The 25156-nt window shown below is 55.9% G+C and overlaps 2 protein-coding genes and 1 pseudogene across 3 annotated transcripts; all 3 read right to left on the bottom strand.

The window, feature by feature from the left end:
* Positions 1–1042: 1042 nt before the first annotated feature.
* On the bottom strand, positions 1043–4727 carry AQP5 (aquaporin 5). 2 transcript variants are annotated; one of them, XM_012934560.2, is made up of 4 exons: positions 4068–4727; positions 2960–3124; positions 2639–2722; positions 1043–1669 (listed from the first exon to the last, which is right to left on the bottom strand). In XM_012934560.2, exons 1-4 carry the CDS (start codon positions 4428–4430, stop codon positions 1484–1486), a joined length of 798 nt encoding a protein of 265 aa, XP_012790014.1. In that variant the 5' UTR covers positions 4431–4727; the 3' UTR covers positions 1043–1483. The 2 variants fall into 2 exon arrangements, with proteins under 2 accessions (XP_012790014.1, XP_054983658.1); XM_055127683.1 differs by lacking the exon at positions 2960–3124.
* An 8459-nt stretch (positions 4728–13186) lies between these two features.
* On the bottom strand, positions 13187–18268 carry AQP2 (aquaporin 2). The gene is made up of 4 exons (XM_004601450.2): positions 17909–18268; positions 14520–14684; positions 14093–14173; positions 13187–13396 (listed from the first exon to the last, which is right to left on the bottom strand). The coding sequence occupies exons 1-4, from the start codon at positions 18266–18268 to the stop codon at positions 13187–13189; spliced, it is 816 nt and encodes a 271-aa protein (XP_004601507.1).
* Positions 18269–23929: 5661 nt separating this feature from the next.
* Positions 23930–25143, bottom strand: LOC101557758 (isocitrate dehydrogenase [NAD] subunit gamma, mitochondrial-like; annotated as a pseudogene).
* Between the last annotated feature and the right edge of the window lie 13 nt (positions 25144–25156).

Genomic DNA, 25156 nt, shown 5'->3' on the forward strand with positions numbered 1-25156 from the left:
CCTCTCCCTCTGCCTCTCTCTCTCTCCCTCTGCCTCTCTCTCCCCCCCCCCCCACTCTCTCCTCTCTCGTCCATATGCACCGTTCTCAGGTGCCTTTCCCTTCCATCCACCCCCTTCACCAGAGATGTGCCCCAGCCCAGATATCCTCATTTTACGGGAGTGATCAGAGCTTCTGCCAACCAGAGCTGTGCGGTGAGATTTGGACCAGGTTGTCTGCCTCTGGAACAGGATCCATAACTGCAGGATCCACAACCGCCTTTGAGGAACATTTGATGAAATCATCCTCTTATTGCGGGGACTGTTCTGGGGTCCCCAGGGCCACTGCGTTAGGGATGGGATCCGGGTCCTCAGCTGGGCCTGTACGCTGCCACTTGAACCACATCCCCAGGCCAAAGAAAAAGCTTCTCCTTAATCCTCATTTTATAGCTTAAGAGACGGTGGTTCGCCGAGTTTAAGGAGGCTCCCTGATGAGTGTCAGTGGCAACGGGCCAGGAGCAGGTGAGGACAGAGCTGCCGGCTCCGAGGGAAAGACGGTGAGAGCGCAGGAGAGAGACTGGGCCAGAGCGGCCCCTGTGACTCTCTCCCCGTGGGGTCTCCCCCCTCGGCACCGTTCTAGAACACTGAGGTGCAGGGGGGAGACCAGGACTGTGCCTCCTTTCTGATGACAGACCTGGCTGGTCACCCTCTTGGCATCTCAAGGGGCTGCTGGCTGGGTCACTCCACCCTGCCTGGCACACCCTGGCATTAGTGCCAGGCCCTCCTTGAGTGGCAGAGCTGAGCTAGGAGGGACACCCGCCTGCTCTGCTTCCACTCTCCCTACGCCCCAGCTCTTCCTATACTCCCACCCCCACCATCACCCTCCCTGGACCTTTCTGTCTCCAAGAGGGCCTAGGGACAATAGGGACAATAGGGACAGGGAGATGGGTGATAAAAGGAGATGGGTGATAAAGAGGTGGCAAGCCGGAGGGTCTCAGGAGGGCTTCTGGGGAGAAACTCGGCAGAACATAAAGTCAGTGGTTTATTGGGACGTCCCCACCCCGAACACCAGCAGCCCTCCCCCACACTGTCGGCCAGAAATAAATAAGGTGGCATTTAAGAAGCCAGTCTGTCCCCTGCTAGGGAGCTGGGGGAGGGAGAGCCTTGGCTCCTAAACGGGGAAGGGGGGACTGGGGAGGGCCCCCAGACTGCAGGCCACCCCGCTCAGACCCCGGGGTAACTCTAGTAACTCTAGGCGGGGCTCTGCCTTCCCAGCTGAGGCCCCATATGTGTCTCTTCTGCCCCTGGAACCCTCCAGGGCCCTGACCCTGGGGCCCTCCCTGGGTCCCATCAGGGTTCCTGCTTGTGCCTCAGTGAGCGGCCTGTGGAGGCGGCGCTTCCCTCAGCCAGAGGACCAGCTGTGGGAGAAGGAAGCTTTGCTCGGCCGATTTCTCTCTTTTCTTCCCTTCGGTCAGAGGCTGAGGGCCTGGCCCCTGCCTGGCGCTGCTCAGTGCGCTGTCAGCTCCATGGTCTTCTTCCGCTCCTCCCGATGCTCCTCCCAGTCCTCCTCGGGCTCATACGTGCCCTTGATGATGGCCACGCGCTCACTCAGGCTCAGGGAGTTGGGGAAGAGCAGATAGAAGTAGAGGATGGCGGCCAGGGCAGCTCCCACGATGGGCCCCACCCAGAAGACCTGGTAGATTCAAGGCAGCAGGTCAGGGCCCGAGCACAGGCCTGGGGAACCCCGAGGGGAACGTCCAGACCTCCAGGGGAAACTTCACAGGAACAGAAGTCCCAGTTTCCAGGGACACAGACACGAACCACAGACATCCAGGTCCTCAAAGGCAGGGCGGGGAGATGGCTCTGGGGTTACTGCGTGGCTCTGCATGCAGTCGCACCAGTCCCGACACCGCATGGTCTCAGCAGAGAGTGGAAGTGCCCCCACCCCCACACAAATGAAAGATAAAAACATCCTTCAGAGGAGGCAGGGAGACCTCTGGCCTTCCTCGGCTCCCTTAAAAAGAGGCAAATGAGGGGCTGGAGTGATAGCACAGCAAGTAGGGCATTTGCCTTGCATGCAGCCGATCTGGGTTCAATCCCCAGCACCCATATGGTCCCCCAGAACCACCAGGAGTAATTCCTGAATGCAGAGCCAGGAGTAATTGAGCATCACTGGGTGTGATCCAAAAAGAAAAAAAAAAAGAGAGAGACAAATGAACCTCCTGAGAGACTGGCAGATCCCCAGGGAGACAAATACAGCCCCCCCCCCCCCTTCCTTCTGCATAGGGCGGGAGAGAGGCCGTGAGCTTCTGACGGAGGTGGCAACTGTCCAGAGCCATAGACCCACAGGAAGGAGGATGTTCCTGATGCGTTAAATATCAGACACACAGATCACCCGAGAAACAGACACAGAACCCTCAGATACCAACACAGGGAGAGACGCCCTCCCTGCTGGGGCAGACACACGAAACCCAAGCCCTAACCAGGACCCTTGGCCTGGGAGACCAGTCCCTATACACGCACCCCTGCTTTGTTCTGCTGCAGCCCAGTCTGAGTGGGTCAACTTGGAGCCATTCTCAAGGCCTGAACTCAAGTGCCCAGAGAGTCCAGGCAGCTCTGGGCTGCCAGGGCAGGTTTCCGGGCTGGGGTGGACAGGACTCACCCAGTGCGCGGGACTGAACCTCTTCATGACCACTGCGGGGCCGAAGGAGCGGGCCGGGTTCATGGAGCAGCCCGTGAAGTAGATCTGGGCAGACAAGGAGTTGGTGAGGAGAGCCGGTGGCCCTGCCCCCGGCCCCACACACCCCTTCTCTGTACTCCATCTGGGTTTGGCTTCCTGCCCTGCCACAAGCACCCCTCGCTTCTTCTCATCTCTCGGGAGCTCACGTCTAGGCGAGCGTGTGGAAGCCCCACTCGAGATGCTCCTGGTCCAGTACCGCTGTCTACCCCGAGGGGCTCCCCTAAACCACAGAGCATTGCTCACCCCCACAAGGTGGCCCAGGGTGACGGACAGGCCAATGGAGAGGGACGGGGAGCCGACCGGGCTGGTGCGGCGCGCGTCGGTGGAGGAGAAGATGCAGAGCGCCAGCTGGAAGGTCAGGATCAGCTCCACCACCACCGCCTGGCCAGGCGTTATGTTGTTGTTGAGCTGTGAGGGGGGCCGGGTTAGGAGGACCCCTGCCCACTAGCTCTCAGGCTGGAGGGGGCAGGAAACGGGGCTTCTGGCTCTCAAGGACACTGCCTGAGCATCTGGAAAGCCAGGCCCGTGCGCACCACATCCGGGAGGTCATCTGCCAGAGGCTGATCCTCCATTCAGGGCACACAGTTTAGCGCGGGCCCAGGGCCAGGGCACAGAGTGTGAGTGGAGCTTTTCCTGGACACGGTTCTGTCAACAGTCCTGCCCAGCCCCCAACCCCCACAAGCTGGCATTTACCCTCCCTCCTGTGGGCAGCTGCCCAGTTTGCTTACTGCACCCCCAGCCAGCCTCCCGCCCGTGCCTAACCCGCTGCCAGTGCCAACCTCAAACCCGTCTCTCCGGTGGCGCTGAGTCAGAGCTTGACAATGGGAGAGAAAATCCTCCTGTGTTTGACTAATGAGCCCAGTTTTCATGGGACATAGGGTCTGACGGTGGGAAGGGGCGGCAGCAGAGGGTCCGGGGCAGGGACAAATAATCAGCAGAAAGCGAGGGGTTCGCACGCGTGGCCACTACTGCAATCAATGCCCCCTACCACTGTTTTGGCATCTGGCTGTCCCCACCAAATAGCAAAGACCAAGGGGACCTCGAGAGGCCAAGGCCACCGAGGGGCAGATTACCACCCATCTCTGGTTGACAGTCCCATAGAATTGCTCCCCTGAGAAGGGAGAGGAAGGTGGGGTTCCAAGAGGAAGGTGGCACTCAGAGGTGAACCAGGACAGTGTGGGCAGCGGAGAAGGGCAAGGGTTAGCAAGGGGACAGGCACACACTGGCATGGAGATGCACCTTCCTGGCAAAGGTGGGCTCTGGCCCTCTAGGTGGCACCCAGATGCGGAGTGGGGGCTTGCTCCCAGTCCAGCCCAAGGTCCCTACCCTCCCCCGGCGCCCCGGCACTCACCGCATTGACGGCCAGGTTGCCACGGGCATTGAGTGGCGCCAGTGCATACAGGATGCCCGCGCCTGCGATGGCGCCCACCAGCTGGGCCACCACGTAGAAGATGGCGCGGAGCAGTGAGATCTGGTTGCCCACTAGGAGGGCCAGCGTGATGGCCGGGTTGATGTGGCCGCCGCTCACTGGCCCCAGGGCCTGCGCCAGGGTGCCGATGGCCAGGCCAAAAGCCAGAGAGATCTGCAGGATAGTGGGCAGCGCGGAGGGCCACTTGAGGGCCGAGCCGAGGCCGAAGAAGACAAAGATGAGGGTGGCCAGGAACTCGGCGAACACGGCCTTGCCGAAGGCCACGGAGCACACCTCCTTCTTCATGGTGGCCGCGGGGGCCAGGCGGCGGCCGCGGCGCGAGGCGCCCGTCGGGGCGGCGGGGGCGCTGCTGGCGGGAGGCTGGCTCCGGGGCAGCGCGCGCTGCGGGGCGCCCACGGCGTGGCTCGCGGCATGGCACGGGCCCTGCAGGGGCGCGCTATATAGAGGGCGGGCGCCCCGCGGCGGGCCGAGCGCGGGGGGGCAGTGGGCGGCTCCCGGGCCCGGGGCCCAGCGCAGCGCGCAGGGAGGCCGCTTGGCCGCTGCCCGGGGCTCGCCGCTGCCCCGCGCCCCGTGCGCCCCCGGCCTCGCGCCCGCCCCCCCGCCCGGGCCGCCGCCGCCCCGCCCGGGACACGTGATCCAGGCGGCGGTGTAGACTGGGCCCGCGGCCGGGGCCCCTCGCATGTCGCGGCGGGCGGCTCCGCGCCGGCGTCGGCACTCCTGGGCCCGGCCTCCCCGGGATGCGTCGCCAATCCCGGCTCCGCGCCCTACCGAGCTCGGGCCTTTCTTTCCGTCGGGGGTCCGAAGTCCTTCTCCTCCTCGGGCCCTGGGTCCAGCTCCTCCTTACCCTGCGACCCAGGCATCCTGACCTCTCCCAGGCAGGGCCGCAGGGATGTGCTCCTCGGAGCGCGGTGACACTCAGCTCCCTGCCGGCCGGTGGCGGAGGCGGGCGGCGGGCTGGGCCGTGCGGGGCGGTCCGGCCTCCGCGGGCCTCTCCCGGGCCGGCCAGGCGGGCCTCCGGGGTTGGAAAAATAGGCACCCTGCCAGCCTGCCTTCCCGCGATTGGCAATCCTCGACGCCCAGGAGCCCGCAGTCGCACCTCTTGGGGATCCCCTCGGGGTCCTGCGAGTCCCTGAAGGACGTGGGGACCTGGAATTTACTTTGTCCATGAGACTTGGGGTGGGGGCGCAGTGTTTGGTCCTGGCTCAGTTTAGGGAAAAGGTCCGGGGACTTGGGGTGCCGCAGGGTGGGGGTGTGCTCCGCTGCTCCCTGCCTGGTCTTGTCTTCTCTCTGCTCCTAACAAGCTTTCTAGGCCTCAGGTTGGCTCCTCCTGTACCCTGCTTCTCCTCTTACACCCCACTCTCCCTCTTGCACCCCACCTTTTCCTGCACCCCATCCCCTCCTGCTACACCCACCTCCTCCTGTATCCTGCTCCTTCTCTTACATCCGCCTTCCTCCTACACCCACTCATAAACTGCACCCACTCCTGCACCCACCTCCTCCTGCACCCCTCTTCTTTCTGCACCTCTCCTCCTCCTATACCCCACTTCGTCCTGCACCCCTCCTTCTTCTGCAATCCACTTCTTCCTGTACCCTTCCTCCTAAGGCACCCCACTTCTTCCTGTACCCTTCCTCCTATTCACCCCACTTCTTCCTGTGCCCCTCCTCCTTAAGCACCCCACTTCTTCTTGCACCCACTCCTCCTGCAACCCTCTTCTTCCTGCACCCCACCTTCTCCTGTACCCCACTTCTTCCTGCACCCCTCCTCCTTCTACACCCCACTTCTTCCTGCACCCCTCCTCCTTATGCACCCCTTTTTTCCTGCACCTCTTCTCCTACACCACACTTCTTCCTGCACCCCACCTCCTGTACCCAACTTCTTACTGCACCCCTCCTTCTCCTGCCCCCGCCTCCTCCTGCTGTGCCCTATCCTCTCCTCTTGGACACTGATCCTCTTCTAATCCTGCTCTTCTTTCTGCACCCCACCTCCTCCTCTCCATCTCCTTCGTCTCCATCCTCAAACCCTCATCTGGTCTTGGTCTCTCTCCCTATTGCAGTCTCTCTGCCTCTCCTGCCTTTCTTCCTCAGTCCTTTCTCCAAACCACCTGTTTTTCCTGATCCTTTGGGTCTATCTTTAATCAGCCTGTCTCTTACCCCTACCACTCTTCTCTCTCTCTCTCTCTCTCTCTCTCTCTCTCTCTCTCTCTCTCTCTCTCTCTCTCTCTGACTCTTTCCTCTCACCCCCTCTCAATTCAATCTCACTCAACTATGGCACTTTCTTTTCAGTTTCCTTCTTCTTCTTCCTTTCTTCCTTCCTTTTATAGTCTTAGCCTTAATTTCTTTGTCTCAATACCTAGTCATTTTGGTTTCTATCTCCAATTTTATCTTTTCCCTATGACATTTAAGTTATGTGACTTTCTTTGTCTTTGTCTATCTCTACCTAATCTTCTACATCTGACTCTTAAATGTACTTTTTTGTCGTTGTTCATACCCAGAAATGCTCAGGGTTCACTCCTGACTAATTCAGGATTACTCCTGGTGGTGCATATGGGGTGCCGGGGACCTGGGTCAGCCGTATCAGGGCAAGTGTCCTACCCGCAGAACTGTCTCTCCTGTCTCAGTCTCTAATTCTCTCTCTCTTTCTTTCTTTCTTTCTTTCTTTCTTTCTTTCTTTCTTTCTTTCTTTCTTTCTTTCTTTCTTTCTTTCTTTCTTTCTTTCTTTCTCTCTTTCTTTCTCTCCTTTCTTTCATTTTTCATTCTTTCTTTTCTTTCTTTCATTTGTTCATTCTTTCTTTTGTTCTTTCTTCCTTTCTTTTTCTTTTTCTCCCTCTCCCTTCCTTCCTATCTTTTTCTTTTTTTTTCTCTCCCCCTCCCTTTCTTTTTATTTATTTCATTGAATCACCATAAGCTACAGTTACAAAACTTTCATGCTTGTTTCAGTCATACAATGATTAAACACCCATTCCTCCACCAGTTCTCCCCCTCCCTCCCTCCCTCCCTCCCTCCCTTCCTTCCTTCCTTCCTTCCTTCCTTCCTTCCTTCCTTCCTTCCTTCCTTCCTTCCTTCCTTCCTTCCTTCCTTCCTTCCTTCCTTTCTCTCTTCCTTTCTCTCTTTCTCTCTTTTTCTTTCTTTCTTTCTTTCTTTCTTTCTTTCTTTCTTTCTTTCTTTCTTTCTTTCTTTCTTTCTTTCTTTCTCTTTCCTTTTCTTCCTCTTTCCTCCCCCTCCCTTCCTCCCTCCCTCTCTTTATTTCTTTTTTTCAACTTTCTTTCCACACCCAGCTGTGTGCAGGGCTTACTCTTGCTCTGTGCTCAGGGATCACTCCTGGCAGAACTCAGGGGACCATATGTGGTCCCAGGGATTGTACCTGGGCTATTTGTGTGCAAGACAAGCACCTTAACCCCTGCACTATCTCTCTAATCCCATGTGTGGTCTCTTTCAATTCCCCAAAAGTCAGATCCTCTTCCCCGCTGAACTGGACCATGTTTCCTCCCAATTCCCAGCCCCCTCCTGTCTTCATCCTTCCCTCTGAGCTCCCAGGAGCTCTTCCACCCTCCTGACGCCATGTCTTAATAACCCTGTTGGAAAGAGGCCCTGGTGTGTGGAGGGGTGCAGTGAGGGAGGAGGCTTCCCCTTAAGAGCATGGAGGGGACAGAGATCCCTGCACGACCCCAGGGAAGCAGCATCTGTCCCCATCCCCAACCCCAGCAAGCTGCACTCAGGAAGCACTCAGCGGAGACTTAGGCTGACTCGGCAAAACTTCCTCAGGCTGCCAGGACAGGAAAGAGCCCCCTGGGACTCCCAGGCCCAGGCCGGTGGGGTGTAGCAGAGGCAGATAACAGGTGTTTCCTCTGTCGTCCTGCAGGTAGAGGCTCAGGGGAGGGCCAGGAGGAAACCGGGTCTCCGGGCTCCTTGGCAGCCAAGAGGCCAAAGAAAACAGCACGAAAAAACCCCACTATTGTTCCTGCTCATTTCCGGCTGGATCTGCCCCTCCCCCAGCGCTCTCCTCCGGAGGCAGGAGGTCTGTCCTTTCTCTGGGTCCTGGCCCTGCCCTCAGGGAGCATGGCAGCTGAACCAGGATCTGCAGCTGGGCATGGCTCAGGGCTTGTGGTGGGCCTGGTCCTGTGGGAGCGGTGACCCTGAGGAGCAGGAGGGGGCCTTGGGGGGGACAACTGCAGTGTAGCCACAGCCCGCACCCCGCCTTCCTCCCCCCACATGCTCTCACAAATTCATTCTCAAACTCACTCTTCTTGGAGCAGAAAGAGCTTGGCAGAAGAGTCAGGCCACCAGGGGAAGCGCCTACTTTGAGCCTCAATTTTTGCAGCTAGTAAGGCTCCAATCTCCACCATGTGACAGAATTCTGAATGAACTGTGAGGAAAACAGCTTCTCAGGTCACTTGCCCAGAGCCACATAGTGACAGATGGACCAAGAGGAGCCCAGGGTGACTGAAGGAGACACCCCTCACCCTCACACCCCTGCCCCGTCAGGCTACTCAGAGGGCAGTTGGTTCTGTATGCTAGGTGCTTCCATCTCTCTGGAACCATCAAGGTTGCTCTGTCCCTAGATTGCTGCAAGAATTTATGGGTACTACCATGTTTGGGCGCATGGGCCTTGAGTGACATGGGGCACTCAGCACTCCCAGAGGAATGCTGCCCCAGAACCTTTCTGGAGTAGCTCATGAGGCTTCTCATTTGTGGCAGGATGAATTTGAATCTCTCAGAGTGGAGCTGTCGTACATACTGATACAAGGACCCCTGAATTCTCTGGGGTAGAGGCTGGGGGTAGAAATGGTAGGCTACTGGTCATTGGTGATGCTCTGCACCTCCCTAGTGCTGGGGCAAAGTCATTCATTCATTCATTCATTCATTCATTCATTCATTCATTCCACCAGTCATTGAACAGTCCACTGTTCATGTGGTTCACTGTTCATGTGGTCCACTGTTCATGTGGTCCACTGTTCATGTGGTCCACTGTTCATGTGGTCCAGTGTTCATGCGTTTCTGCTCATGTAATCTACTGTTCTAGGCACTGCGGGGTCAAGCCAGGAGTGAGCAGCCTTGCCTTGCCTTGTGGAGCTGATCATTGCAGTGAAAGGAGACAGACAAGGGCTTTTGTAAGTCACCGATACAACAGACTCTGTCCATGCTATGGGAATATGCAGCATGTTAAGGGGACTGGATATACTGGGGTAGGTGTGTAAGATTTTTAAAATTTTTATCTTTCTCTCACCAGGGATCCCAGATCCAGGTGCCCGCAGCACCTGGAGAACCTGGCAGCTGTCCTGTGACTGACCCCAAGGGAAAGGGCCTAGAAGTTGGCTTAGAGACTCAGGAAGTGCTTGGGGCCAGGAGGTGCTGTGCCTCTCTCCAGAGCCCTGTCGGGGACTGGCTCAGGGTCTCACTCTTGCTCTGGGAGCTTCCTAAGCTGCTGAGCCATACCCTCTGCTGCTCAGGGCTACTTGGGGGTCACTCCGGGTGGCCTTTGGGGGACCATGTAGTGCCAGGGATTAAACCCTGTGTGGTCTCCCACTGGCAAAGTCACAAACCATCTTCCAAGCCCCAGTGTTCTTGGACTATGTAAATGCCCCATCCCAACAGGTCTTACTGAGGGCGTGGCTTCTGAGCAAAGGCTGGAGGAGGATGGAGAGCAGGGGCGGCCATCTGAAAGGTGGCCCAGGCTGGCCGAGGGGAGAGGAGCGGGCAGAGGTGATGCAGGACTGCAGGCTTCACCTGAGAGGTGAGCACCGGCCAGCCAGTCTGTCCTCATAGCAGCCTGGTCCCGGCGCCCTGAGCCCAGCGGCAGAACACAGGGAGAGGCGATGGTTCCCCAGAGCTGATGGGCGTCACTGGGGTGTGTGTGACTGGACTGTGGATCCCTCATGAAGGGGGCGCCCACAGGCTTCCCGCTGGAGCATGGCAGGAGCACGGGCGTGGGAACATGGGCCCTCGAGAGAGGTCTGTGGGGGGCAGGGGAGAGTGGGTAAGCGGGGTCCGCTGGGTGTGTTAAGTGGTGAGGTGCTTTGTTGTTCAAGAACCTGTTGGTTCTTGTGATTTCCCAGTGCCAGGTATTCTTGGGGGCCCCACAGGTCACCTGGGTCACAAAGCACAAGCTGCCCCTTGGGGCAGAGGGCAGTGGGATTCACCAGCGCAAGCCTCCTTGGTAAGCTCAAGGTTGAAATCCTGCTCTCCCACCTGTGGAAGCAGCTCAGGTGCCCAGGATGAGTGGATCCGGGTCTTCCTGCACCTTGGACTGTGCTGGCCACTGCTTAGTTACAGGAGAACAGTCCCCCCTAGCAGGGGAGCACTTATTAGCATTTACACTGAGCACACACTGCACAGAACAGATGATGGGAGACAGGAGATGCCACCTGAGAACCGGAAGGAGCCCTTTCCCCGGGGGGTTTGCAGTCTAGCTATCTCCAGGACCACAGCTTCCAGATATAAACAACATTGAAGCCAAACTGCCAGTGCAAAATCATCTGGCATAATATGGGACTCTGGGAAGGGCATCTTCACCTGCCTCCATTCTGCTCAGCTCCACTGGGTTGGGGTGTGTCTGCTGCCACCCTCCTCCAAGGCTGACAGATATCCACATTTTCCCCTCCATGGCCCTCACCATGGCCCGAGGTGCTGGGGAGGATGAGGCCCAGCTGTTTCTGCGAGAACTACCTCACAGCAGACAGATTCTTCTGACTTCTGACTGACAAGATCACCTGGCTTTGAAGAAGGCCAGTGTTCAAACTTTGGCTCCATTATATACAGTTGCTTTATGTTAGATCTGTCTCTCAGCCTCAGTTTCCTAATCTGTAAAATGGGAAGAACAGTGTTTGCTCTGCCTATCTCCCAGCATTGGAGATAAGCCCCATGGTATGGGAGCTTGGAAAATATACATGCCCAGGGCCATTGTCTCCCTAACCTGTTGGAAGTCTCCAGAGCATAGGACAGGTGCACTTAGGCTCCCCGTCCAGAGACTGGAACCCAAGACTTTAGCAGGTACCAGCTCCTTCTCACCCTATCCCTTTTAATCCTTCTTTAACCTCTGACCTCACCTCAGCAACCTTATCCAGGGCTGTGGGGATGGGACTGTGAGATACAGTCCAAGCAGTGGAATAACGGGGAGAAACGGTCAGCGTTCTCGTAGAGGCATCTGATAGGGCGAAGTGGGATGGGGTGTTGTAGCCGAGACCCATTCAGTCTGGCCCTTGAACATCCAGAGCAAGCCCGCTCTGGGCTCTGGGCCTCTCCCTCAGTAGTGAAGCCGGCGGGGCACTCACCAGCTGAGAGGGGCTGGGAACATCATCCCCATCGTGCGCGTAAGCACAGGTACTACTGCTGCCCCAGAGAGCTGCAGCCCAGGAAGATGGAAAAGACCAGCTGAGAAACTGAAAAGCTGCGAACGGTGCCTTGTGGCTACATGGAGGGGCCAGGATGGAGACTGGCGCGGGCATAGGGGTGGGATGTGGGCGGCTGCTCGGGACAGCACAGATAAAGCCTTGCCAGCCAGGAAGAAGGTGCCCAGGGTGTGGTGCCCAGGCCAGCTATGCAGCTGGAGGGTGAGAATGAATGATCTGGGAGGTGAGAGGAAGAAGAGAACGGCTGGGGTGTGCCCAGGGTTGGGAGAGGTGAGGAGGCTGAGGGCAGCCCCAAGGAGGGGGCGGCCCCAAACCCCTCTCCTGCAAGGGACAAGGTTGGTGGCTTCCTGGGGCCCTCTTCTGCTTGGCTACCATCTAAGGGAGGCTGGATTCGGGCTCCTTCTGCCTTCCCCCCAGGGAGAAGAAATAATGAAATGATCCTAGTAATGCGTGATGATGGCATGAGGAATTACACTTCACACAGCCTCTTCCCATGCACCATCTCACTTAATCCCAGTTAATAGCATTGCAGAGCCATTGCCCTGGTCTGGAGTTCTGCAAGTTTGGGCTACAGGCAGAAACCCGTTTCTGGGTTTCCCTGAGGGGGGTCTGGGGGGAGTTACTCTATTCCCTAGGGGCTGCGGCTGGGAGTGGGAGCCGGAACAGGTCCTTTGTGAGGAGAGGAGCAGCCTGAGGAGGGGGCTCTGGGTGGGGCCCGGGAGGGGTGCGGCTGGCGCTTCGGCAGTGTGCCTCCCAGCCTAGCCCAGCCAGCTAGAGGTGCGTGCAGGGCCACAGCGCTCACTTGCACTTGCGAAACGCCGTGTCTCCTTTCAAGAGGTGTCTAATTGCACACCTCCCCCTCTCCCAAGACAAAGGCGGGGCCTACAAAGGGCTTTTGTTTTCTTCTGCCGCTGGAGACTAATCGCTGGGTTGGAGCCCCCACCCTTCCGTGGGGGTCGTGTGCAAGCAAGGGCAGCGGAATGCACATTTAGATACGCAGGCGCACTTGGGAGCCACCTCCTTTGGAGAGGGCCTCTGGGCAAAAGGGGGTCCTTGGCGTCGGAACCCTCCTTTTCTCCCCAGTGACCTTTTCCCCCCACTCCTGAGGGATTACTCTACAGCTAATACCTCTGCCGCCAGCAGTATAGGTCCTGGCAAGCCGCCGGGCCCAGAGCTTTGGGGAATCTTGCAGGGGGAGGGAGGGGTGGGAACCTGGGACTCCCTCCAGCCCCTCAAAGTGGCCTCCAGGCTCACCCCTCTTCTTAGGGCGAACACCCCTGGGTCTCAAGGATGGCTGGCAGCAAGGACTTATTCACAGCAGAAAAGTGGATTTATTGCAGAGGGGGAGGAAGGGGTCCAGGGCGGTTGAGTGGGTGGTGAGTGGCAGTGCCACTGCGCGCTCAGGAGCCGCGCCGCTGGCACTCAGGGACAGTGTGGTAGAGGGGTGACGTCCCTTGCGCACTAGTGAAAACGGACATCCCGTGCCCAGACCCTCAGACTTCCCAATAGGGAGGGGTATGTCCACTCCATGCTCCCCGAGCTCCCAGGAAGTGCAGTCTCCTCAGGGCCTTCCTCTGTCTGTCCCCAGCTCCTGCGTGTCCTCTGCAGGCGCCGCAGTCCCGGAGGGGCTGTGCCAGCCCAGCGCAGCGCCCCCGCCAGCCGTGCGCCCGGCCCGGCTCGCAGCTGGCGGCGCGCTCAGGCCTTGCTCCCGCGCGGCGGGCTCTGCGGCGAGTGCAGTTCCACCGACTGGCGCCGCCGCACCTCGCGCTCCTCCCAGTCGGTGTCCGGCTCCAGCCCCTTCAGCACCGCCAGCAGCTCGGCCCGGCTCTTGTTGGGCGGAAACAGGACGTAGTTGTAGAGCAGGGAGCCTAGGATGGCGCCGACCAGGGGGCCGATCCAGAAAACCTGGGGGACAAGCAGAAAGGACGGTGCAGGGCCAGAGCGGCAGAGAGCCCCAAGGCTGCCCTCTTCCCGCTAGGGGCGGCCCGCAGCGCCTCAGGGTGTTAAACGCTGAGCGATAGCTTGGGGCGAGCTTCTCAGCTACTTCTGTGGCCCCCAGCCTCCCCATCGTCCCCCACCCCCAGCCTTTAGAAGCACCCTAGGGTTCGGGGACTGGTGCTCTCAGCCTGCTGGGGACTGTCACTGCCACACAACCAGCCTGTCCTTCTTACACTCACTTTCTTGGGTTGGGCAAAAACTAAATGGATTGATTTTGAAATGTCTAAAATTCAACTACCAATAACTTTGTAAATCACGATTCTTTACTTAAATAAAAATTATTTTAAAAAAATGAGTCGATACTTGCACAGCTCTTAGAATAAGGTCTGGCACATGCTAAGCACTCGGAAATGGGAGATAATGAAAACTTTTGTTACCCAGTATAAAAATATTAGTGTTTATGTTTATCAACCATCTGAAGGCAGCTTTACCCTGATGGATCCTTCCCCAAAGACAATGAAGCAAGAACTGTTTCTCTCCTCACTCTCCAGGTAGAAATGAACCTTAGGCTTTTAGAACTGCGGGGGCTGGGGACTGCCCTGGAGGCTTGGGGTACAGCTGCTGGGACCTGGGGGAGGGGAAGGCAGGTTCTGCCACTATTACCCAGTGGTCGTCAAACTTGCCGGTGATGATGGCGGGAGCCAGTGAGCGGGCAGGGTTCATGGAGCAGCTGGTGTAGTGGCTCTGCAATGCAAGCGGGTCATGGAGAGGAGGTGAGGGCAGGCAGGGGTGCAGGCCTTGGCTCTCTCCACTGCCTGATCTCAGCCTGAACAGATTCCCCCCCACCCCGCAGTGAAATCTGGGTGCCATTTCCCCAACTCCTTCCTACTCAGTCGAGGCTGCAGGGATACTGCTCTCAGGGGATCTGTCCCCTGTAGCAGTTCCGGGCGTCTCTCCGGGGGGCTTGGTGTCAGACTCGCTGGGGGGATCTGTATTTCTGCCTCCACTGTGATTGCTAAATGTGTTTCTTTAGGGAAACTTCTATGTGTCTGTCCCTCCAGAAAGACAGGAGCCAGCAGCAGGGACCTACCGAGACGATGTGGCCCAGGGTGATGGAGAGCCCGATGGAGAGGGCAGGGGTGCCCACGTTGTCTGTCCGGCGCCCGTCAGTCGAAGCTAAGATGCAGAGCACCAGCTGCATGGTGGCGAACAGCTCCATGGTCACTGCCTGGCCAGTTGTGGTGATGTTGTTCACCTGGGGACAGGAGGGGACACTGAGCACCTTCCTGGCACTGGTCTCCTTTCCCACCCACATGCAATCGAGGCTTCAGAGGGTTCAGGCTTGGAGTCAGCACACAGGAGCTCCACAGACACCCTAGTCCAAGTCACTGACCGCTCTGTGCAGGCCATGGTCTTGACTTGGGGAGGGCCCCCAGACTGCCTGTGGTCATAGGGACACAGAGGGGGACACATGTCTATAACCCATGGGACTCTGTGGCTGAGAATGCATCCATAGTGCTGAGGCCCATGACTGTTTCCTGAAGAACAAGAAGGAAAGGAGTTCCTGGGGCCCGAGAGATGGTGCAGCGGGCATGGCGCATGTCTTGTACATGGCCAACCTTGGTTCAATCCTCAGAATCCCAAAGAGTCTTCTGAGCACTGCCAGGTGTGATCCTGAGCACAAAGCCAGGAGTAAGCCCCAAGCACAGCTGAGAGTATCCCCACCACACCCACAAAATAGAAGGGAAGGAGTTCTAGCCACAGTGGGAAGCTGCTGGCCAGCTGACAGGAGGCCTTCTCCAGCCCAACGATGTGATACTGACGTAGGGGCTGGAGAAACACTACAGCAGACGGGGCACTTGCTTTACATGTAGCCAACTTGGGTTTGGTCCCTAACACTGAAGAGGATCCCCTGAGTCCCACAGGAGTGATCTCTGAGCACAGAGTCAAAGTGATCCCTGAACACTGCCAGGTGTGGCCCAAAAATCAGAAGAAGAAAAAAAGATACTGGGGTAACGACAGGCCTATGAGTTTCTTTTTGTGGGCAAAGGACTCCAGCACAGGCCTAGGAATACAGTCCTGAGAAAAATCCTAGAGGGCCCCCTGCCCGATGACTCTAGCAAGCAGCTCTTTCCTCTACCTTCTGCACCTCCCCTTGTCCTTAACTGTTCCCAACTATGTCTCAGACCTCAACTCTGCAAATTTGATTGTTGTTGTTGTTGTTTTGGTGGGGGCACACCCATGGTGCTCAGGAGTTAGTTATTCCTGGTTCTGTGCTTAGGGATCACGCTTGGCAGTGCTCAAAGGACTAGAATGGGTTCTGGGGATTAAACCCAGGTTGGCCATGTACAAGGGATATGCCCAGCTGACTGCACCATCTCTCGGGTCCTGAGAATTCCTTCCCTTCTGATGGGCTATAGGGTGCTGGGGACAACCCAGTCAGCTGCAGGCAAGGCAAACACCCTGCCTACTGTGCTATTGCCCAGGCCCCCAATTCTGGGTCTTTGGCCCTGCACTTCCTGTGGAGGTTGGGTGGGGGCAGGAGAACTCTGTCATGAGATGCCTCCACGCCCTGGTGGTGCCCATGGCCACAGCAGACCCTGCCTTGGGCCACCACAGTTGCGAGTCCAGCAGAGGTGATTTCAAAACTGTGCTGTGCCCAGCCCTGGTTTTGTCATATTTTGCCTTTGCCCTCTGGGGCAGGGCACTGCAGCTGATGAAGGTGTGACAGCTGTCATCTCCCACGCTTCTGCAGGCCCTGAGCCCCCACCCTGCGTCCTACCCATTGGGTTGGCACCCATGAGTCTCTCTAGGGTCTGACTCTAGTTCAATGTCAGAGCCTCCAGGGGAAGGCAGAGAAGAGATCTTTGAAGCATATACTTTGGCCATCTCTGACACACTGTGACAACTGATTTATTTTGTCTCTGTCTGTCCTTCTGTAAAATGCGGATGATGCAACAGATTCTGAAGAACCATGTGAAGACTGGAAATTATAGTGCAGAAGCCCAGCCCTGTTCTGCTGGGGGTGGCTATTCTGGGGGATTCGAGTTGGAGGGGAGTTGGAGTTATTTGGTTTGTTTGCTTGTTTTCTTTTTGTTTTTGGCCCACACCCAATAGTGCTCAGGGGTTACTCCTGGCTCTGCACTCGGGACTCATTCCTGGCTGGGTTCGGGGAACATATGAGATACCAGCGATCAACCTAGTGGGCCGCGTGCAAGGCAAACGCCCTACCAGCTATGTTACCTCTCCCAAGGGGTAATATTTTGTGTTTGACACAAACTGGAAATGGGGCTGGAGAGATAGTACAACAGTGCTTGCCATGCATGTGGCTGACCTGAGTTCGATCTCTGGCATCCCATACGGTTCCCCAAGCACTGCCAGGAGTGATTCCTGAGTGCAAATCCAGGGGTAAACCCTGAGCACCAACAGGTGTGACCCCAAAGCAAAAATCAAACAAACAGAAAAAAAAAAAAGGTCTGGGTCCATTCCCAGGTACTGATTAAACCCTGGTCAGCAGTGCTCAAGACAAGCACCCTACCCGGTGTATGCTCTCGCTGCCCGCCTTCCATTCCTCTCTTGTGGCTGTTGTGTAGGATACTGGCCATTAGTACCGGCCCCCACACAGCAGATGCTGGACAAGCATTGGGTATGTGTCTCTAGATGGTCCTTGGACTGGCCTCCAGGACTATCCAGAGCTCAAGTCCTGAACCCTTGTCATCTGCTGAGTCTCAGCCCAGACCCCACTGTGACAAGGCATCAATTTAGGAAACTTTGATTCTGTTCCTCATCCCGGGGTGAAAAGTTCCAGCAGACCTGGTCCATGCTTCCACACTTCCACAACCACCTGAACTCTCTGGGGCCAGCTGTGTTCCTGCCTCCAGTCTCTCTCTCTCTCCCCCTCTTTCTTCTCCTCCCTTCCCTCCTCCCTTCCCTCCTCCCTCCCTCCCTCCCTCCCTCCCTTCCTTCCTTCCTTCCTTCCTTCCTTCCTCCCTCCCTCCCTCCCTTCCTCCCTCCCTCCCTCCCTCCCTCCCTCCCTCCCTCCCTCCCTCCCTCCCTCCCTCCCTCCCTCCCTTCCTTCCTTCCTTCCTTCCTTCCTTCCTTCCTTCCTTCCTTCCTTCCTTCCTTCCTTCCTTCCTTCCTTCCTTCCTTCCTTCCTTCTCTTGGGAATGTACACCTGACAGCTCTCGGGGCTTACTCCTGGCTCTGAACTCAGGGGTCACTCCTGGCGGGACTCAGAGGACCATATGGAGTTCCGGGGATCAAATACAGATCAGCAGTGTGCAGGGCAGCGCCCTCCCTATTGTACTATTGCTCTGGCCCCCTTTCTGCCTCTATTTTCCCACCCTCTCTTCATGCAGACCCACTCCCAGATCTGGTCCCACCTCTGTCCTGTCTCCTCCTGTCCAACGGACTCCCCCTCCCCCCAACCCCACGCCCAGAGCTGGCCCCCGTGGAAGGGACAGGGTTCTGCCTACTCACTGTATTGATAGCCAGGTCCCCTCGGACATCTGCTGGTGTGATCCTATGGAGCAGAGCAGCCCCAGCCACTCCCCCCAGCACCTGGGCGGCCACATAGAAGGCAGCCCGGAGGAAGGAGATGTTACAGCCCACCAGGCAGGCCACAGTCACAGCAGGGTTGATGTGGGCCCCGCTGACGTGGCCCAGAGTCTGTACCATGGTGCCGATGGCCAGGCCAAAGGCCAAGGCGACCTGCAGCTCTGAAGCCGGAGGCTCCGGCCAGTTGAGTGCTGAGCCGAGGCCGAAGAAGACGAAGAGGAGCGTGGCCAGGAACTCAGCGAGCACGGCCCTGGAGAAGGCTATGGACCGGAGTTCCCACATGCTCTGGGCCTTCGGACCTGGCCCAGGGTCTCGGGGCCAGCTGGGGTACGCGCTGTCTCACTCCCTCTCTGGCTCTCTCAGGGTCTCTGGGGAGGCCGGCCTTGGGCGTTTATAGGGTTCGGACACGTGGGGCGGAGGTGGAGTTCAGGCCAAGGCCTCTTGGTGCCTGCTGCCCCTCCCCCGCCCAGAGCACCGCATGCCTATCACCCCATCTCGGCCTTCACAGCTGACTAATGTTCCCCATTAAAGGGTTCTAGATAAGGACTGACGTCCCCTGGGTTTCCGTGTTTGTTCGCTCTGTTACCCCAGGACTGTGCCCCAGCCTCTGCCCCCTTCTAAGTGGAAACCTCTGTGGGAGGCTGTGCCAAAGCCCCCCTGATCCAAACTATTGGTCTAGACAACTTCTAACCCCCAAACTGGGAGATGTCAACACCGTCACTCCGAGCGCCTGGAACCTGCCCCCTCCTGGTGTCTGAGTGCCAATTGTTGCTTCTTTTCTTCTTCTCCATGTTTTGGGTACTCCCCGAGAGGCAGAGCTGCCAAGCTGTGGTGCAGGGGGCCACTAGCGCATAGTTCATGGTGCTTGGGGACCATGTTGGGGTAGGGAGCAGACTTGGGGGTCTCGCTCATATTCGGTATGTACCCTGGCCCAGTGTCACCATTATGGTGTGATTTATACTCTGAAGGAAAAGTTTTCCTCAGAGGTAGGTATCAGGGGACTAGAAATTGTCCCCTCCCTGCAGCTCATTTGTCCAGGCACTCTTCAGAGTTCAGAGCCCCCCAGAATGTCCACAGCTGGTGGACATTTCTGTGGGGCAATGAGCTGTGCAGGCTCTGGGAGGCTGCCATGCTCCACGAGAGACCCTCTGGCCTCAGTGCCCCTCAGCCCAGCACCCGGTAACGCCCCTCCAGCCTGCCATGGTCTGCTCTGGCTGAGGGGGTCTGCGAGGGCAGGTTCAGGCTCAGAGCAGGGGCGGGAGGACCTACTTCTGGATTCTGCTGGAGCATAAGCAGAGCTGGGAGAGCCCAGGCCCATCAGGTGAACCTTCTCCTGTGTCACTGGGGAGAATGGTGGGGAGGCACATGGCGAGGTGGTCTAGGAGGTAGGCCAGAGCGGTCCGAGAACATTCCTGTGTGCTGAGTCACCAACTCTTCCCAGGAGCCTCAGATCCTGGTCTGGACAATGGAGTAAGATGCCGGTCCACAGGGGTGTCTGGGGAGTAGACTTAGATCATGAAAGCGTCACACATTCTTAGCACTTCAGAACTGTGCTCAAAGGAGAAGGAGAGTACTGAAGGGAGGTTGGGAAGATGATCCAAACAGAACGTAAAGCTCTGCAAGGCTGGGATGCTCTGAGTTTGTTTGTTTTGGGCCAACCCCTGCAGTGCTCAGGCTTACTCCCAGCTCTGCACTCAGGGATCACTCCCGAAGGGTTCAGGGAACCATTTGGGGTGCTGGGGATACAACTGGAACCAGCCACATGCAAGGAAAGTGCTCTACCCCTGTATTACCTGTATTATCTCTCTGACTTCAGAGCAGGAACTATTTTTATTTTTTTATTTTTGTGCTACACCCAGCAATCCTCAGGGGTTACTCCTGGCTCTGGGCTCAGGAACCACTTCTGGTGGTGCTTATAGAAGCGGTGGACCATATAGGAATGCTTGGGATTGAGCCTGGGTTGGCCGCATTCAAGGCAAGCATCCTACCTGCTGTGCTATTGCTCTGGCCCTGAACAGTGATTCTTAAAAAAAAAAAAGTTTTTCAAATTGATTCTGTGGTTTACAATACAATTGACAATGGCTTCTATGCACATAATTCTACCACAACCATCACCAGTGTATCAGCCTCTCTCCCAAGTAAGCAGCACCCCTCCCTTTCAAGCCCCCAGCCCCAGCTCAGTTGTGTGGATCAGTTCTCCTGCTGTGTTGCCCTTGCCCTCATTTGTGTTTATCCTTCAGTCCCACACAGGAGAGAGATCATTCTGGGTCTCGCTCTTTCCTTCTTCTTCTTTTTTTTTTTTTTTTTGCTTTTTGGGTCACACCTGGCAATGCACAAGAGTTACTTCTGGCTCTGCACTCAGGAATCACCCCTGTCGGTGCTCAGAGGACCATATGGGATGCTGGAAATCGAACCCGGGTCCGCCGCTTGCAAGGAAAATGCTGTACTATTGCTCCAGCCCCAGAAAAGGGCTTTTTTTTTCTTTTTGGGTCACACCTGACATTGCACAGGGGTACTCCTGGCTCTGCACTCAGGAATTACTCCTGTCGGTGCTCGGGGGACCATATTGGATGCTGGAAATCGAACCCGGGTCTGCCGTGTGCAAGGCGAACGCCCTACCTGCTGTGCTATCACTCCAGCTCCTCGCTCTTTCCTTCTGATGGACTCACTCAGCATGACATTCTCTAGCTCCATCCACGGTGCTGCAAGTAGGACAGGGATTCCCTGGGACTCATTCTCTGGTGTCCTTTCAGTGCCTGCAACAGTACCTGACAGATTCTCTGATAGCACTTGAATTACTACTCACAACTAACTCCTTATCTCCCACAAGAAGCTCAGTGGAATCCAAAATGTCTGGGGCCTGGGGTGGGGGCCAAGGATCTCACTGGCCCTCTGACTCTAGCATGCAACCTTCCTGCTGTCTCCTGACAAAGCTCCTTCAGGAGCATGCCAGCCGCTCCCTGCTGTTTCAGGTGCTCTCCCTCCCGCTCAGTCGTCCTGCTATCTCAGGCATTCCAAACGCAGACTCTGAGATGCTCTCCCAGGCTCAGCACCAGGGTGCTCTGACATAACTGGGCCCCTCCAGAATGGGTGCCTTGGCCATCCCCTCCTCCATTCTCTCCTTCCTCATCCTCCCTTTCCCCATCTTCTCCTTCCCCACCCCCTCCTCCTATGGCTTCAGGAATCTCTCTCCACATCAAAGCATACGAAGTTCAGGCCAGAGTCTCAGTGCGTCTGGCGAACTCTCTTCTGCAGCCTTTGAATGAGCAGGGGTTGTGACAATCCGCCCTCACTCACGGAGCTGCCATGCGCCCTGGCACACTGCCTGGTGTCTCCTCTTTGGTCCAGGTGTTTGTGATCCTGACAGAGTTTGTTTCTGGACAGCCCCCCCCCCAACCTACTTATGTAAAAATCTCTTGGCTCCTGATAAACCCAGAAGAGGAGTCTTGGTTTGTCTCTGCAGCCTACTAAACCCCAATCCCAAAGTGTGTGTATCCATCTGGTCATTCAGCCACACAGGCATACGCCAAGCCCTGAAGGAGTTTGGAGATTGTCAAGCCTATGGATCTCGTTTTATGGAGCAGAACATGAAGTTTGCAGAGATTGTGATTTGCTCACAGCCTGGTCTAGGCCCATTCTGAAGGAGCAGAGGGGTCAGCTCTGATAGTGCTTTCCCTTGAGGCCAGGGACGAAGAAAGCGTTCCTGTCAACACCACTCTCAAGATCTGTGTCCCACACAATAGGAATCAGAGAGTGACAAAATGCTTTCTGGAGGTGGAAGATGATGGTGGTTACACAACACTGAACATTCTTAAGAACACTGACCTCTGCACTTAAAATAGCTAAGATACTAAATTATGTAATATGAAAGTTTACCACAATTAAAGATCAATTTAAAAGTAGCTGAAAAAAAATGACCCCCAAAGTGCTTTCTTACCATTTAAAAATTTTGTGCTTATTAAAGAAGTCTTAGATCCATTTCAATATATTTTTTTTAATGGGTGGGAGTGAAGAAGTCCCTCACAAGCAGTGCCCAGTGAGCCCCAGGCCCACTCCCAGAAGTATTCAGATTGGTAAAACTCAAACCAGCGCTGGGGCCACCGCGAGCACCTCAGTGGAGATCAGGAAACCTGTGGTACCAGGTATTGAACCCAGGGTCTCTGCATACTGAGCTCCAGCCCTTTCCTTTCTCTCTAGAACCATCACTATAAATTTTCAAGTTAAAGATCCTTGCGCATGCATGGAGAGGCAACTGCAGGTAGGAAGATGAAGTGAAATAGACCTAACATTTTTTTCACATTGTGACTCCTACTTTCCTGAGCCCTCTTTGGACACAGAAGCCTCCCTCATGTTTTCCAATGTTACTCTCTGTGCCACCAGGAATGTGAACACCACCATGTCTGACAAGACCACCCGCTTGCAGGATTGCTTTCCAAGCCTTCCTCCTCGTCCTGCAAACGTCCTGCAGGTTACATTGTCTCCCATGCGACTGCTCCTCACTTGGCCCTTTTCTCAGCACTAGAGCACATTAGGTTTGTCTGCAGCAGGGAATCCTCTCCCCTCGGGACTCATAAAATACCTTGACAAGAAATATGAACTGTGCTCATTCTTCAGTGGGAACTAGTTGCTTTATTAACATCAAGTTCCTGCCATGTTTCTCTACTTAACAACTTTTTGTATACAAAATAACTTTGTTTAACTGGTAAACCATAGAGTAACTTTTTACTACTGTTATTTTTAAAATGTTATTTTCCCCTTACACCTTATATAAACACTGTGGTTTACAAAGTTATTCATGACAATTTGTTACAGATGTTCAATACACCAACACCAATCCCATCCCATCACCATTACACCTCCCACCACCATTATCTCCAATTTTCCCACCACCCCTTAGGCCTGCTCCCATATTAGGCACTCAATAATTTATTTTATATTGCTTGTTATACTAAAAGAATGGCAAAAAAAGATTTCCTCAGAAAAAAGTGAAGAGTGTGTATTTCACCATGGAACTATTAAGCCCTTGTATACAAGATTACTAAAATGTCACTACAGGTTAAGCTTTCTATGTTGCTATTTGTTAATTGAGATTGGATGCCTTTTGCATTACATCCCTCCCAATCTCCTGTGCTACTCCTGGTTTATCAGTGTTGTAGAGTTTGTATTTGCTGTATTTGCAGCTGCATGTTCCAGGGTGTCCAAGATTTTTAACAGAGTAATAAAGCTGAAGTTAGATTTTTAACTGGTGGTGTTTGGGGGCGTGTGTGACTGCTTCTGGAAGTACAGGGAAGAGGGAGGAGGTGGCCCATCCCTGACTCCATGAGAGTCTGTAGATGTCAGTCACAAAACCTGTGTGCCTGGGTTTTTCAATGGATTAATTTCTGGATGAGGCCATCCTGAGCAGTGGAGTGCCGCTGGGAGCACAGTGGCAATTGTGGAGTGTGGAGGTTCTCGGCTGCTGGGGCTCTTTTTGGGCGGGTGCTGGGCTCACCCCACCCGCCGCCCCTTCCGGGGTACTCTGGACGACTCAGCCTTGGGCTGGATCCAGGAGAATTCTGCCACATGTTGATCTCTTTCAAGATTTATTTATGAGTCTCTGGATCAAAGCCAGTGGCGCTGGAGGTGGCTTATGGGAGTGACCAATTCCACACTGTAACTTTTTTTTTCTTTTTTTGGGTCACACCCAGCGATGCATAGGGGTTACTCCTGGCTCTGCACTCAAGAATTACTCCTAGCGGTGCTGGGGCGGCCATATGGGATGCCGGAGATTGAACCCGGGTCAGCTGCATGCAAGGCAAATGCCCTACCTGCTGTACTATCGCTCCACCCCCACACTGTAACCTTTTTTTTTTTTTTTTGAGTGCCTGAAGCTGCTTTATTGGGCCCACCTGCTGAGCTGACTGGGATGTGGAGGAGACTGGGGGCCGGAGTGGGGGGTGACTTTCACAGGATAGCCCACCCGTTGATGTTGCGGATATTGCGGGTGATGTCCTGGATGGCCTCCAAGGTGGTGCCCTGGCCTCCGATGTCCAGGGTATGAATGTGCTCATTGTCCATGGATGCCAGGACGGCCTTGCAGATGGACTTGGCATAGGAGTGGAGCTTGAGGTGGCCGGGCATCATGTCAGCATGGTAGCTGTAGGGTTGGCGATGTTCTTGTTGGCGATGCTCTTGCCAGTGTTCCGTGTGGCCATCTCAAATACCGCGTATGCATGGCCATAGTTGGCACCCGCCACCAGTCCAGGGGCCCCTCACCAGGCCTGCACATACATTGTTGACAATGTTGCCGTAAAGATTGGGCATGACCATGATGTCAAACTGCTGGGGTCTTGACACCAGCTGCATGGTGGTATTATCCACAATCATGTTCTTGAAGGTGATCTGTGGGTAGTGGGCACTGTAGGATAGTGCTCCTTGCAGCACTGTAGGAAGAGCCCATCGCCCAGTTTCATGACGTTGGCCTTGTGCAAAGCGGTCACTTTCTTGCGCCGGCTCTCGTGGGCCAATTTGAAGGCGTACTCAGCAATGCTCAAGGACTTGGCCTTGGTGATGATCTTCAGGCTCTCCACCACACCTGCCGCACTCTCGTGCTCCAGGCTGCTGTACTCCATGTTCTCCCGCACGATCAGGATGTCTATGTCCCTGTGTCGGGTCACCATGCCGGGCAGACTCTTATAGTGGATCACATTGGCATAGAGGTCCAGGCTGGTGCGGAGGATGTTGTTCCGTGACTTGTACGAAGGGGGCAGGTTGTGGTTTGTTTTGATGTTGCCCTTCAGGGCCACGCGGTTCCGGCAGATGGCCATGATGACATTCTGCACATCTTCCTCATCTGTGTTGGAGCTCACGTGCACCTCTTCAAAGTCCACGGGCACACACGCATGCCTGAACACCGACTTGACGTGCAACATGAGCTCCGGCCTGATCACGGCCGTCCCCAGGGATCATGGTGACCATGTGCCGCCCACCATATTTAGCTGACGGAGGAATTGTCTGCTGTGAGACGTTCCTCTGGGAGGCCTCCCGTGCACCCAGAACCTCCCAAGGACAGCAGAGGAGAGCCGGCCGGAGCATGGCCTTCACAGCGCCGCCCGCAGCTGCTGCCACCTTCAGCACCATGACGGAGAGTGGGAACCTCCGAATGTCCCAACACGCAGACAATTCTCTCTC

The sequence above is a fragment of the Sorex araneus genome, chromosome 2, assembly GCF_027595985.1.
Source record: "Sorex araneus isolate mSorAra2 chromosome 2, mSorAra2.pri, whole genome shotgun sequence".
NCBI lineage: Eukaryota > Metazoa > Chordata > Mammalia > Eulipotyphla > Soricidae > Sorex > Sorex araneus.